This window comes from Loa loa (genome assembly GCF_000183805.2).
Source record: "Loa loa unplaced genomic scaffold supercont3.267, whole genome shotgun sequence".
NCBI lineage: Eukaryota > Metazoa > Nematoda > Chromadorea > Rhabditida > Onchocercidae > Loa > Loa loa.
In genome coordinates, this window is record NW_018108447.1 from 25,139 (window position 1) to 38,052 (window position 12,914).

The 12,914-nt window shown below is 26.7% G+C and overlaps 3 protein-coding genes across 3 annotated transcripts in view; 1 reads left to right on the plus strand and 2 right to left on the minus strand.

Annotated features, from left to right (window-relative positions):
* Nucleotides 1-5,731: 5,731 nt before the first annotated feature.
* Nucleotides 5,732-8,362, minus strand: LOAG_08298 (hypothetical protein; the record flags this gene model as incomplete). Its single annotated transcript, XM_003143830.2, has 5 exons — nucleotides 8,211-8,362; nucleotides 7,264-7,410; nucleotides 6,977-7,106; nucleotides 6,223-6,351; nucleotides 5,732-5,836 (listed from the first exon to the last, which is right to left on the minus strand). Exons 1-5 carry the CDS (start codon nucleotides 8,291-8,293, stop codon nucleotides 5,732-5,734), a joined length of 594 nt encoding a protein of 197 aa, XP_003143878.1. The 5' UTR covers nucleotides 8,294-8,362.
* A 1,298-nt stretch (nucleotides 8,363-9,660) lies between these two features.
* Nucleotides 9,661-10,122, minus strand: LOAG_08299 (hypothetical protein; the record flags this gene model as incomplete). The annotated part of the gene is made up of 2 exons (XM_003143831.1): nucleotides 9,661-9,835; nucleotides 9,980-10,122. 2 exons carry the CDS (start codon nucleotides 10,120-10,122, stop codon nucleotides 9,661-9,663), a joined length of 318 nt encoding a protein of 105 aa, XP_003143879.1.
* Nucleotides 10,123-12,688: 2,566 nt separating this feature from the next.
* Nucleotides 12,689-12,914, plus strand: part of LOAG_18342 (hypothetical protein) — a gene marked incomplete at both ends in the record, with an annotated part of 3,018 nt that continues 2,792 nt past the window's right edge. The window contains one exon of the mRNA XM_020451003.1: nucleotides 12,689-12,797. Coding sequence (XP_020305253.1) covers nucleotides 12,689-12,797 — 109 coding nt within the window. The remainder of the gene's footprint in view (nucleotides 12,798-12,914) is intronic.

Consider the following 12,914-nt stretch of genomic DNA (forward strand, 5'->3'; position numbering starts at 1 on the left):
TCATTGATAGCATAGGAAAATAGAAAAATTGCGAAAGAAAAGAAAAAGAAAAGTAACAATTTGAAGTAGAATAGAATAAAAAAAGTGAAATGAAATGAAATGATAAATTGCTGATAATATATCATTGGTTGTATTGTTCCATTAAAACCCTCAATGATAATAATATTAAAACGGATGCATGTTGTTTGAAAATCGATAAATTTGCTTGTTTTGCTAAAATCTAAAAGCGATATGAAATTTCAATGGAACAATTTGTTGAAAATAATGAAAGTTTTAGAAGTAAACAAATTTTATTGGATTTATTAAATCATATGACAACGATGATTTATAACAGATAATATTTTACAAATTAATAAAATATAAATTAAAAAAAAAAACAGAGGGTAAAAAAATAAATAAATAAATAAATAAATAAGCAAAAATTTAAATTGAATAACAATAATTTAATAATGTTTTAATTAAATTTATAAAATTATATTAAATGTTTCTAAGAAAAAAAAAAGAAAAGAAAAAAAGGAAAAAGAAAAGCAAATGAAAATGACATGTTTGATTTTGTTTTCTTATTATGAAATGAAAGTATTGAAAAAAATTTTTTTTTCCTCAATACTTTCATTTTTTTTTTTCTCCTCAATATATTTTCCTTACTTTATATACTTCCTCAATATGCTTCCTCAATACAAAGCAATAAGCAGATAATATGACCAATGAATTGAATGACCAATTGATTGACCAATTGATTCTAATAATGAATGCAGCCAAGTTAGGAAAATTGACAATTAAGCAACCACTTTTTCCAAAGCATATAAAATGAATTGACATTTAATCATCAATTTATTTGTATTTATATGTTAGTAATTAATTTTATAAATAAACTTGAAATTTTGCCGAATCTTTTATTAGTCAAAATTGTATGATATTGAAATTTTGGATTTAAATTAAAAATAATTTGCATTACAATATTTCATTGATTTAAAAAAAAAGTCATACTCAAAATGGAAAAGCAATGAAATTTCACAAAACTTGAAATGTTGAATTTTAAAATTGTTAGTGAGAAAATTAAATATGCCATTAAGGTGAATAATAAAATAGCGTAGACTTTTATAATTAATTTTTAAAATTTTCAAACTTGTCCGATATAGAAATTACATCATATTTAAATTGCTTCTTTTAACTTTACCATTTTTAGAAACCATAAATAAGCTATGACTTTAATGAGAAAATAAAAAAAAAAAAGGCCATAAATTTTCTTATTACTTAAAAATAATTAATGTTATATTCCTAGAATTTACGAATAAAATAGTTTGAAATTTTTTTTAATTTTTACCATCCAAAACTATCATGACTTTAACTTTCATTCTTTTTTTTTTCAAAACTTAATTTTCAATAATTTACAAGTATGCTATAAGTTTTGGAAAAAATAGAAGTAAAACAAAATTGCTTTAATCTTCTTTACCAATTAAATGTATTATAAAGTAAATAAATTTTAGATTTCTTTATTAATTTAGATTGTTTCAAGTTGCAATATTCTGTTAAAAATTTATGACAAGCAAGAGGTCAAAAAAAATAAATAAATAAAGAAAGAAAGAAATTTTACTTTTATGAAAAAACTTTTGATCATTAGTCATGTAAAATATTCATGAAATTTTGTTAAATTAATAATGCTAATTTAAATTAAACTTATTCATTAGTTTTTTTCTTCTTTCTTTAATTAAATAACACGTAAATACATAAAAATCATAAAGTATCTATGCATACATTTACCTTTCTTAAATTAGTAGAAAATTAATAGAAGAAAAAGTATACAAATTTAATAATAAAGTTTGAAATTTAATTTATATTCATAAATTAACCAAATTTTTTTTTCCACACACTTTCACTGTTCATTCATGTTTATTCCAATAAAAAAGTTTGATAAAGTCTACCTATGCACACATTTACTTTTATTGAATTGGTAAAAAATTAATAAAAGAAATTAAATAAGTATTTATTTACTTTTGCTGTATAAAATAGATTCATTTTAAAGTCATATATATATATATATATATTATTCTAATAAAGAAAAATGAATATTAAAAGTATAAAAAACGAAAAAATTATTTCATTTTTCAATATAATTACAATTTTGCCATTTTATTTATTCATTTTTTTACTTAAATAATTATTATTTCGTCGAAAAATTATTCATTTCTTATTAATATTATCTAAAATTTGTAAATTATTAGATGGACTATTGCATTAAGTTTAAGTATTTATAGTAAACAGTTAAAAGGAAATATTTGACTGAAAATAAAATAAACAACGATTGAAATGATTTAATACAAAAAAGAAAGTATTTGCTGCAAAATATAATTTTAAAATTAATTCATTTAAAATATTTTTGAAAGGAAAGATTAAAATTTGTTGAATTAAATATTGTACAAATTGAATTGTTTTAAATAGATTGAATGGAAAGGAAAAAAAATTATGATAACAAAGCAATAAATTTTCAAAAAAAAAAAAAAATTAAATTTGTTTTTAGGAATGTATCAGCTGCTCGTGCACGTATAATTCATTTCATCTTTCGCAGTAATTGCTAATTATATTTCACAAATGTGTACTTACTTATTTGCTTGCTTACTTACTTACTTACTTACTTATTTACTTTCTTACTCATTTTTTGTTTAAATGGTTACAATGAAATGAACGAATTTATTTCAAATTATATTGAATTTTTTTTGTTATAAAATGGAACATAAACAATTGTAACGGAGTTAATTCAATCAAAAATATTTAACAATTTCATTCTTTTTGTTTTTTCTTTTTAAATCAATTTTGATTTATTTCCATAATCAAAATTGATTTTTGCAAAATATATTCTATAAAACTATTTATTATTATTAGAAAAAAAAATGTATACATAATACCAGTTGCAAAATATATTTTCGAAGTACATACAAAACCGCGAAGATTTTTATTGAAAAAAATTTGACCCGATTTTTGACCTTTATTTATCTATTTGACCCGGTTTTTTAACCTTTACTTTATCTATATAGTAGACATTAAAGTTACACATTGTAAGTATGAAATCAATCTTTTCATTGTCATAAAATATATGGTTGAAATTAAATTTTGAAATGGGATTTCATACTTCATATTTTATCATAATTATATCAGTAAGGTAAATAATATGGATAACAGTTGGACTGATTAAGAAAAAAAAAGACTAAATGAAGGTCAATCTACTATTCAAATATCAAATCCAATCAATCATTATCATTTATCAATGATTTTTAAAATAATCTTTCAATTCTGTTCCAATTCTACTACCCGATACTTTCTTGCATAAAATTCAGTGTAGATAATTCTTTTGAGGTATAGAAAATATTTTCAATAAGGTATTGAAATATAAAGTAATACTTAACAACTTGCTATCATAACTTAAACTAATTTAACAAATTGTTAAAATTATAATTATTTCATAATTTGCAACATGAAATTTGACAGTTTGTCATTTGATAATTTGATAAATACCTGAATTTCTTTGGATTACTTTTCCGATAAAAATATTTGAAATATTATTTACAATCCTGTTCCATTAATTATTTTCAAATATGATACCAGTAATAGATATTGTGTTATTTGTATTTAATGTAATGACAATTGCGCTCATACCAAATTTTCTTTTTTTTTTTTGCCCAGATTAATGAAATTGCTTAAAATACAGTACATCTCTTAATAATAAAATAACTGCTAATCTTTTGAATGAAATTCATGATATTGGAAATTATTCAATTCAACTTATCATTTTTTGTTATTTATATATGAAAGTATGAATGTTAATTTAAATAAAAATGCTTTTGTAATTGATAGTAATTAATATTTTGTATGATTTTAATTTTAATTCATTTAAGTATTCCTATCATAACATATTTTGTTTTGGAAATTTTGTTAATTCCTTAATATTGGATATATGCAGTGATTTTCAATGAAATAAAATATATTTTCTTGAATGAAATTGTATTTACAAAAATTAATTGGAAATTTTAAAGTATTATTGTTAATGGTAATGTTTAAGATAAGCCTTCTAAACAAATATATGGAATTTTAGGTGATTTAAATTATTTAAATTAAAGTGGTAAAATTGACTAAGCGTTAATTAGTTGATTTCATTCCTTAATATATATTCATATTTGACAAAAAAAAAAAAAATATTTTTGCAAAAAAAATGAATTCCTAATGGTTTCATTTGATTTTTAGCAAAGATTGAAGACAAGTTATAGCTGTCTTTTTTTAGTTTCACTTAAATTATGTAATTCCTTAACATACAAAATAATTTTCCTTCAATAGATGATTGAAATAAATGTTGCTGTAATTGATAAAGTATGATAGCATTGTTAATGAACAGTTGCATAAATGAGGTTTTAGCTTTGTTTTATTTCAACTATTTCAGTAAACAAATAAAAAGTATCATCCTTTCAGATGATATACTTCCACACTGATAGTTTATCATATTTTGTTCCACTAATCAAGATTTCAATCATGAAATTAATATTCATGTTAGCATTAACAGTATCGTATAGATAGTACTGATGCTAATAGTGTTTTGAGATATAATGATGAATACGAAAATAGTTTTGCTACATTTTCAATTTGAAATCTTGTTTCCTTTTTTTTTTTTTTCGGTAAACTGACCTTTACATTAGGTAGGAAATGAAACTTCTCGAATTCTTTACTTGAAAATAATTATCATGTCAAGTTATTCCGACTTTCAATTAAACCACTATCACGAGCTCATACCGGTAGTTTTACAATATTCTTTAAAATCAAAGACCCCAATGTCTTCGTCTTTAAGCTACCATTTAGAAAAATTTCGTAGTGTGACCTTATTAGCCTTATAATGTTGATATATGTAACCAACAAGGTTCTGATGAAATTTTTTTTGTTTTTTTTTCTCAATTCACTGTATTCGAATATAAATAAAGTCCTTCTGAATTCTTCTGAAGAACTTAAATTTTAAGACTAATAACGAGTAGTCAGATGGTACGCACAAACAAACTTCAAGTTGGTAAATCCTAGTTTCGTTAAGCAGTATGTTGTAGTGATTGGGTTATATCAAAAAGTACTGAGAACAAGACGTGCTTCCTATATTTCTTCAACAATTAGATAAGCAATAATTAGGATTATTTGTTTCGACAGTGACCAGAAAATACAATTTTTTGAGCATCAAGAATTGAGAATTATTTCACAGCAAAGAAAAGACGAGAAAGCGATAAATAAAGAGTGAAGACCAAATATATCAAAATAAACAGGATGCATTATAAGACATATACAATGATCGACGAAATACTCTTTTATTTTTCACATTAGCTTTCCAAAACATGCTACAACAAATAATATTATGAATTTAAAAGAAAAATGATAAAAGATGAACTTTCAATTGATGTATGATGGTAATTAAATGTGCAATTTAGTACTTATTTTTTCCGACAGTCTTACAACCACTATCATTGAAATGTGGCGACATATCTTACTGATATCAGGTGTTAAATGATTCTCCATTCTCTTGCTAGTTCTAAAAAGTTGATAATTTATGATCTTATGTACCGCTCCCAACAAAGCAACTTTAAAACTTCAAGATACTCTTCGCCATCTTTCCACCCACCATTTTCAATACAATAAGAACTGATGCTTACACTTTGAGACTGAACGATATATATTACAGCAAAATAACTAATAACACAATCGCTGTTCTTCAATAGAAACAAATCGTATGCAAAATGTTTCGTTGGCTATTATTCTGTTCAAATTCTGTTAACACTTCATCAATTTCATTATCTAAATCTTCGCAAGCTTCCAACTGAAATGTCGAACAGAATGAGAGATGTATGAAATTAATATGTCTGGAAAACACTTACTTGTAAAAGATGTCGAAAAAAATGCAGACTTCAATATCTATTTATTTCATATGAGTCAGGAGAGGAAAAAACTCTGGTTCCTTAATTATTAAAATTTTAGCCATTCAATGCTAACTTCAGCTAAAATTCGTGTCAAACACGATATTAATGATCCTCAAAACCTTTAGTTCCAACTTTCTTGCACACAACCTACTATAGTATTTCTTTCGAGACATAGAAAACGGTAGCATATTGAAATATGAAGCGAGCTTGGTAACTTACTACTGTTCATAATAATACTTAGAACTATTATGGAAAAGTAACGCAATGTAATTTTCTAAAAACAAACCTTTGCACATAAATCGCAAACAAATAAAGCTCCTATAGTAGCTTCTTCGTGGTTATCCTGTATATCAATATTGATGACATGTACGCTATCCCCTTCATTCGTATCACGCGTCTGTAAATCTTCCACTATCTAAAAGTAAATGATTACAAAACAGTTGACTCAATTTCATAAACAAAAACATAAATTCCGATTCAACAGACTAACAAAATTATAGCTGTTTCGTGGTCTGCAACATAAAATTGGATTTGGCAATGTGTAGATATCTGAATGTTTTGTGAATTATTTAATATATGAATCACTCCCCTTTTGGGAGAAATTCATGATTCATGATTATATTACATATGATGGAGATATTGCTATCTGTATGCAACGTAATGACAACTGCGCTCATACTTCTCCTGCCAAGATTACAAAACTGCTCGTAACACATTGAACTTCTGGTGGTGAAGCAATTGCATGAATTGGGCCATATGCCGACCTTTCGGAAGAAATTCATGATGTCAGAAACCGTCTAGCACAAATTCATCGACTGTCGATGATTCGAACTACCTTGTTTAGACTTCGCTATCCGAGGTATCTCTTCCTTCTCAACTTTCACCAGCAGATTCCTTAATACGTTTACCTAACTCTATATACATAAAAGTTATTCAATTTCCTAGACTAGTTCAGACTTAACTTCGAACGAAGCTCTATATCTAAAACTATATCTTCATCCATTACAAGTCACTAATATCGATATGAAAACGAATCCCACCTGATCATATACTCTTTCTTCTAGGCATATTATTACATCAAATTTTCCGTTGAAATGCTGAAATTTCTGTGGCATATCTTTTATCCTGCGATTGCGATCCAACATATTTAATAAACCATTCTGTGTATATCTGGAAATATTTTTTATTAAAATAGAAACACTTTATTAAAATTAAATACGATTAAAAAGATAAATTCCTGCACGTGTTTTGAATGACATATAACGGAAAAAAATTTTTGAACATATAGCAAAGCAGTGCAAAATTAAGAGAACAAAACAACACTTACAGCTGAGGATCCTTTTGTTTCAAGTCATTATATATGAAGTCATATGTGGCCACTCCAAAATCATAGCAATTTGGCCGATCTGGTGTGGGTCCTGGTAATTTGACTTGACTCCCTGAACCAAACGATTCTACATTGAAGCCTCTCTTTCTGAAATAAAAGACCTTGCTGTCATCAGGAAAGTTTTTATAAAGATACCAAAGTCTTCATGAGTGAATCATTCTTTCCTCCAATGAGTCATCGTGATGGTCATAAAAATATAACCTGTAAAATACTTTATTTCCATATTCTCTATTGCTCTGAATTTGCTGTTATTAATTCTATTAAAGTTTTCCTAACGTTTCTGAGCTACATAAACAACATTTTTTTCGTTATCCTTATTATAATAAAAACCAAAGAAGACTTAAAAATCGATGTGTTAATAATTCAAATTTGTTTAGCATTTTGATTTCAAGAGATTCAGAACTTTATGACTATTTCAAAATTCGTTAAAAAAGCAGCATGAACAAAAAGCACAATACTTCTTTATAAGCTCTAAAAAAAATTCTATTTGAAAAATCAACAAAAAATTATCCGTATAGGATAATAACCAGTTTCGTAGTATGATACTGGAGTGAGCTTTTAACATTGAAAATTTGTAATAATGTTATTTCGAATAAAACAAATGAAAAATGATAATTAAAAAATTAACTCGGACAGTTAGCAAACTGAGTTAGGCACTACCTCTCTCTTGAAAACCTGCCAAAAAAAGAAAAACTAGCCAAACTAACACAAGAAGCAATAAGTTGAGTGAGATATTATCTACCTTTTAACTCGTCCAACCTCTCGTGATACACCTGAACTGTCTCAGCCAAAGCATCAGTGATGGTATCTTGAAGTGAAAGAGTAACATACTATAGAACAATTCTATCTCGAATGCAATGGCAGTCAAAAAGTTAATTAAAACTTACTGCAGGAAACTGTGAGCCTCCATACTCCTATTCATGTTGCTCGAGCAACTTACAGCAAAACGTAATTTTCCCATATTCGTCATTAACTCCCTTCACGCGACCTTGCGATGTGCCAATACAATGACGTAAATGACCTTGGTGGCACTAAATCTATGAAGTGCAACAGAACTGTTGGAATTAAAATCATTCATTTCCTCGCAGCAAAACATTACAATCTAATCCATTTTTCTAGTCCACTAAATATAATATGATGGCCGAATCTCCCTTAACACATAATTCATCCTTAATCAGTCCAGGCTTGATCTGACAAAATCAATTGGTATTTTATACGAAATCTAATGTCATTAAAACGAAAATTCTAGAAAGATAGATCATTTTAGGCCATTGTTTGGCTATTTCAAAGGTCGGCAGAATCGTACTGTCCTATAGCAAAGTAAGAAATAATATGCCAAAGCATAGAGATCAAATATTATTCAAATATGAATAACAGTTAAGTCTGAAAATCGGAATATCAAAACGTTGCAGTAATTTGAAGACATCTGAATGTACAGAAATAGTAGAATAATATGATATTTAAAGCAAAGATTACGGATAGAAAATAAGAGAATGTAATAAATAAGTCAAAAAAATAAGAACGCTGGCATAATACAATAATTTTAAAGCAAAAAAAGAAAAAAGGCAAAGAACTACATTGATGAATGGGAAAGATAAAAATACTTTAATCGTTCGAAAATAAATTAATTAATTAAAATTTGGAGGCGTGGAAAAAGCGTACCAATTTTTGGAAGAAGACAGGATGTGACATAATATACAAATTAACGCAAAGAAAAAAAGAAGAAAAAACAAAACACGACATAGTGATATTAACAGATGCAATGACTACGAAAAAAAAAGACTTAACGATTAGAGGAGAGCATAAAGATGTGCTGTAGAAATGATGAGATCCTTAAAAGTACAACTAATTAATCTTTAACCTGATTGAGCAAATTTACGTCTGACGAAAGTTACTAATTCCATTCCAAATCATCAAATATATCAAAAACAGTATCCACGTAATCGTTGTAAGAGAAGGTTGATTTGATGGAGCGCTTTGAATTTTTTTTTACAAGCTTTATCAAGAGTTTCCCTTAAGTTACATTAGTTTAGTTTCTTATTAGATGGTGATATTAATTTTGAGAAATATGATTAAGATTTTTATTTTTTTGAAATTTAAGAAAGTCTTTGAAGCACTACTACTCCTTACTCTCTTATTTTTCGAACTTTCTGAAGATCTAATTTCTAATTACCACTAATATCTGCAACAATTCCGCCGATCAACTTTTAAAATTTGGCTGAGTTTCTGAAAAAAAGAAAGTTTAAATTCTTTTTTAGAAAATTTAACGAAAATTTTGGTAAATTTTTTCAAAAAAATTTAGACTTCAAATTATTACAACTTCAAATTATTACGAATTTAAATATCGAAAACTGATTCAACATTATCATTATCATTAAGCTTTGCGAACGAAAATTTGCCAAAGGCTCTAGCCACTTGTGCTGCAAACGCCCCTACAAATGTGTGTGCATCTTTCGAGCGTGCGCAATAGATTTTTAAGATGAGATATAATGCGCGCGGAACTGGTCCTACCCTTTACTCCAAAGCCAAGGCTTAGCGGGCTATGATGGTGACAATAAAGTCCTCTTAGGACGTCGGCTCTATTAGAGTATCATTCAAGTTAGATGGATTTTAGGATCAAATTTTGGAATTTTGGGATTACCAGGACTAAACGAACTCCACTTGCCCAGGTTTCGAGTTAGAACTGTGCTTCTTCGAGGATGATTGCCGGGAAATTAGTAAACCCATCCTGCTCGAGGAATCGGTTTGAGAACTGTGTTGCATGGGAAACTTTACCACCAGCATAGCTCGGAACCTCATTAGGTATGGAAGCTAATTAGCTCATTATCCTCCTCGACACAAAGAGCTGTCTGTGGAGTAAACAACAGGTACGATGTTTTTAAACCTAGTACATTCAATTTCTATATCAATATAATTAAAAGCTAAATTTGAAATTCCGTCAATACCGGAATTTATTATTGACTCTTGCAATTTAATTAAAATCTTTACATTGGAAACTTAAAATATCTTAGCAAAATATGAAATTCAAGTATTTCAATCGATTATACTTGTAATTTAATTAAAATTTCCAAATTCAAAGTTTAAAATATGTTGGCATAGCATAAAATTCAAATATTTCAATTGATTGTATCCAAAAACTATTCACTTTATTATTTCACGTATTTGTCATCAGGTGTCGCCGATTTTCTTCAACCGTGACAAAAACAGGATTCTTTCCGCCTCTCTAGTTGCTAATACCTCAAACTTGGGTAATTAAACCTTTATTACGATAAATTTATTAATACAACAACGAACTTACAAAACGACATTGATACAACAAATTAATAACAAAAACACTAAGAACAAAAAAGACAAATCACGCCCGACACCTTATATCCAACCGACATCAATGAAACACATTTGTAAAAATGGATTAGTGCTCAGGACCCTCCGCTTCTTCGACTGGGAGGGCCATTGTACCGTTTTATGATTACAAGAATTAGCACCCTTATGGAGCACCCATTGGTGTTGGGTCCTTTGTTAGCGCAAACGTAAGACAATATGAGCATATAAAACAAAGATGTCTGGCTTTCAAAAACCGGGATTATTGTCCCTTTGTTTTTACTCGCATAATCAGCAACATCAGGAATAGCATTTAGATATCAGCGCGATATCAACGACATCAGGAATAGCATTTAGATATCAGCGCGATATCAACGACATCAGGAATAGCATTTAGATATCAGCGCGATATCAACGACATCAGGAATGTCATTTAGATAATATTTCGAAAAGTATTTTTAATAGTTTTATGCTAATCTACTATAGTTACTATTAATTATTAATACTTTATCAAAAATTTGATAGCAAATGATTTGCATAGCCAATAGTTAATTCATTTACATTAGCAAACGAGCAATAAATAACCGTTGCTTTATAGATAATTTCTTATTTTATAGTGATTTCTTTGAAATAACTGGTTGATTGATTATGTGTATGTAAATCTGGCGAAGTGATTAATCATTTTTCATGCTCAATTGTCAACGGCAAATATATTCTGGGTCACCAAAAGTACGAATGCCTAACATTATATATACTTATACGCTTTGCCCAGAAGGACGGGTAAGTTGAGGATATGCATGCATGCAAATTTCATATATTTATTGTAAAATAAAGATTGCAAAAATTAAATTTTATTAGGTTTAATTTCCAGTATATTTATATCGTTGGCGGAAATGTTCATATTCGTACAACGGCTAACATTGAAATAACTCAAAAATTAGCATTATGGATTTTTGATTGTGCTAAATTAAACGTATGTACATTTACTATTATTGTTTCATATCAAATAATCAGATGACAGAAAAAATTAAAAGTAAATTTTCAAATATTCATTTATTCTTCACTTATATAATGTTACGCTGATTGGAATTATTGAAGTTAATATGTGATCAAAAAAAAAATTGAATTTAATATTGTTAATTGCTTTGTTGTTTGGAAAAAATAAAAAAGAAGGAAAGAACGATTTAAATAATCGACGAAGAATAAGTTTTAAATTTTTATCAATTTGTTGAAAAAAAAATGAAAATTTTTTGTCCGTTGTTATCAGTTACATTTGACAATAACAGTTTTAGTGATAAATTTTAAAAAGTTATTTATCTTATCAATTGTATGCAATTGGAAACTATTTGCCAATTATATGCAATTAAAAGCAATAATTTTGCTAATAAATTTTAATGTATCATTTCAATTCATTTTTTCATTTTTATTTATCGATCAAATATCTTATAAATGATGAAAATAGGCTAGGAAAGCAAAACTGTTAAACATTTGGTTTAATATTTCATTTTTTATTTTTCGCTTTTTCTTTTTGTATTTTTATTTTTTGCTTTCAATATTTTCAATAAATGCTATTTAACATTAAATTGTATAATGGGGAAATAATAATGGAATATGCTGTTACTATAATAGTAGTATTACCTGAATAGCCTTTTTTTTTTTTCAAAATTAATAAATTCATCTTAGTAAATAAATGAGACGAAGAATGAATGTTTCAATTATATATTTATGATATATAGTATTTCAATTCTAATTAAACATTTGTTAGCTTTCATCTATTTCAATTCTAAGTAAACATTTGTATTTATTATATATAGTATTTCAATTCTAGGTGAACATTTGTGTTTATTATACATAGTATTTCAATTCTAAGTAAACATTTATTAGCTTTCATCTATTTTACTTGTTTATTTATTTGTTTATTCATTCTATTTTTTAATTTTAGATGTCAATATATAACTTACACTACGAGACATATCCAGGTAAAATTGTCGATTTTTATTCATTAAATGCCAAAAAATGCGTCCTTCTAATGTATAATGATGAAATGAAATTGCTAACACAATATCTATTATTAATGAATAAGGAAACAAACGATACGGTTGAAATTTTATGCCGAAATTGGAAAATTGATGCATCTGAAGCACTTCGTGTTGGTTAGATATTTATCTACAGTATTTATAATTGAATTAACATTTGGAAATTATTAAATCAAAAGAAAAAAAAATAATCAATAAAATAACTATAAGAAAAATATAATAAATTATTTCAAA